Source organism: Bison bison, unplaced genomic scaffold, assembly GCF_000754665.1.
Source record: "Bison bison bison isolate TAMUID 2011002044 unplaced genomic scaffold, Bison_UMD1.0 scf7180017864144, whole genome shotgun sequence".
Classification (NCBI taxonomy): domain Eukaryota; kingdom Metazoa; phylum Chordata; class Mammalia; order Artiodactyla; family Bovidae; genus Bison; species Bison bison.
In genome coordinates this window covers 1,736,627-1,738,797 of record NW_011494716.1, presented here as the reverse complement: position 1 = coordinate 1,738,797, position 2,171 = coordinate 1,736,627, and the positions used below count along the sequence as shown (strand labels likewise).

The following is a 2,171-nucleotide window of genomic DNA, read 5'->3' as shown; positions in this document are numbered from 1 at the left end:
TGAGACCCCAGCCCAGGCCCCAGGCTGTCACTGGTAGTCCTGGCCGGGTCGAGGGTGCGGGCAGTCACTTCATCCTCCCACCCTCCTGAAGGTGCATACAGGAGGGTTTACGGTGGCATCCACGGGGTCCTGGCCAAGCCAGCTCGGTGCCGAGACTGCCCGGGCCTGAGGAGGCCGGCTCAGGGGATCAGGTACAGGGGGCTGGGGGAGGAGGAGGCGGAACCTGGTCCCCGAGCTCTGACTCGGGGTGGCTTGCTGAACCCCCTGCCCAGGCAGGGACCCGCAGAGGTCAGAGCCAGGACAGGGCCTTGGTCCTTGGATGTCCATCCAGCCCCTTCCTGTCCCATTTTACACCTGGGGAAACTGAGTCACAGGTGGCGCGGCACTCCGCCCAAGCTCCAGGAGCAGGGCGGACCGTGAGGGGGCAGGCTGAGTGCCCAAGGAGCTCCTGCCAGGGTGGCCCCGCTGAGAGCCCCAGGGAAGGGGAAACGGTTGGAGGGCAGAGACCCTCCACTCACGTCCTCTCTCACGACAGAGGGAGAGGACGGGGAGCTGGAAAGGCCCATTTTGCAGATGAGGGGGGCGAGGGTGAGTGAGGCCCCCCCACCTTCCTTTTAAGTGCACAGTGGGCATGAGGCCTCTGCCTGCTCTTGGCCATGGGGATCCCATGCACGAGAGGACTTAGGGCTCTCAGGCCTCCTGGCTTCGTGTCCAGCAGCCCCTCCCCCAGCCCTGATGCTGCACTGGTATCTCATCCCCCAGGCCTCCCCAGGCCAGACACCCCCTTCTCTGTGGGCCCCCCAGCAGAGGGAGGGGACTGGCCCAGCCTGGACAAGGGAGTCCGTGCTGACCATCAAGGGCTCATCACCCCACCACTTCCTGCCTTCTAGACTCTGCCCCTGATCTCTGCTGGTTACCCACCCCCACCCCGTAGGAGGGGCCCCCGCCCAGCCCCAGCGTGGCCCCTGGGGGAGTTAACGATGCCCAGACCCCATGGTGCCACTGGCCAAGGCTGACCCTGTAATTATAGCAGTTAAGAATAGCCTCGCAGGGCCTGCGAGGCCTGGAATTTCTCAAATCACTCCCAGATGGGCGGCCAGGCCAGTGTCCCGCCCCTTTCATCCCCCAGTCCTGGCCGCTGCCCCACTGGGCCCACGCCCTTGGCAGAGGAGCTGGGACTCTCCAGCTCTCTGCAAAGCTGGTGGACGCCAAGGCTGCATGCCAGCCTCCAGGCCGGCCTGAGAGCTGGTGGGCCCCCTACCCCCAGGCTCCCCAGAAGCCAGAACCCCACAGGGACCCCCTGGGACATCGGGGGCTGCTGACTGGGCTGAAGGTGGGAATCGTGCAGGGTGTCAGCTGCGGGCATCACCTAGGCCTCCACCACACCTGCTCGTTGTCTTTATCTTACAGATTTTCCACCTTCATTTGGGTAGAACAGTAAGAGCCACAGGAGGCCAGGGAGGGGTCAGGCACATGCCCCTGCCTGCCCCCTCCCAGGGAGGACCCAGGGCCCCACCCTCCCAGGGGTCTCTGTCTCTGCTCCCACCTGTGCCCTTCCCCGGGGGCGGCAGGTCCTATCCCTAAGGCTGGACCCAGGCAGACGGCCACCCCACACTTCCTGTGCAGGGTGGAGGCGGGGGTTACCGTTGGGGCTGACCTAGCAGCTCACACTCCGGCCCTGGAGAGGCAGAAACACCACCTGTCCCGGGTGCCCTGCCCCTAGGCTGGGTGAACAGTCAGCAGTTACCGGCCCCGGCTGAAGGCTAATGGAGGTTTTTCTCCAGATGTTACCAGTGCATAAAAGCTGAAGCCAGAGAAATCAATTCTCTGTTGAGGTCACCCCGGGAGCCAGCATAAGGGTGGAGGCTGGGAGCATGCTCTGGCCAGAGGCACCCACCCCACATCCCAGCGTGTTCCCTGGAGGCCCGGAGCTTCTGCGGCCCCTCCCAGCTCCTGGAGGCAGGAGGCTGACCGCCCCTTGAGGGCCAGGGAGCAGGTGTCGGCTCTGCAGTGGGCAGCCCGGGAGCCCCTCCTTAGAAGGATTGAAGGGCGCGTAGCCCCGGGGTCTCGAGGACCCGGTCGGGGGCTGGTGTTTCCCCACCCAGGGTCACCCTGGGTCGCGGCTGCCTCCTGGCTGCGTACCCTACTCGGTCCCCAGCCCCCCCCCCCCC

At 65.8% G+C, this 2,171-nt stretch overlaps 1 protein-coding gene across 1 annotated transcript in view; it reads left to right on the top strand.

The window, feature by feature from the left end:
• Nucleotides 1–2,159, top strand: part of LOC104988991 (coronin-7-like) — a 26,408-nt gene extending 24,249 nt beyond the window's left edge. The window contains exon 10 of the mRNA XM_010840495.1: nucleotides 1,411–2,159. Within this exon, the coding sequence (XP_010838797.1) occupies nucleotides 1,411–1,441 (31 nt within the window). The 3' untranslated portion in view covers nucleotides 1,442–2,159. The remainder of the gene's footprint in view (nucleotides 1–1,410) is intronic.
• The last annotated feature ends 12 nt before the right edge of the window (nucleotides 2,160–2,171 follow it).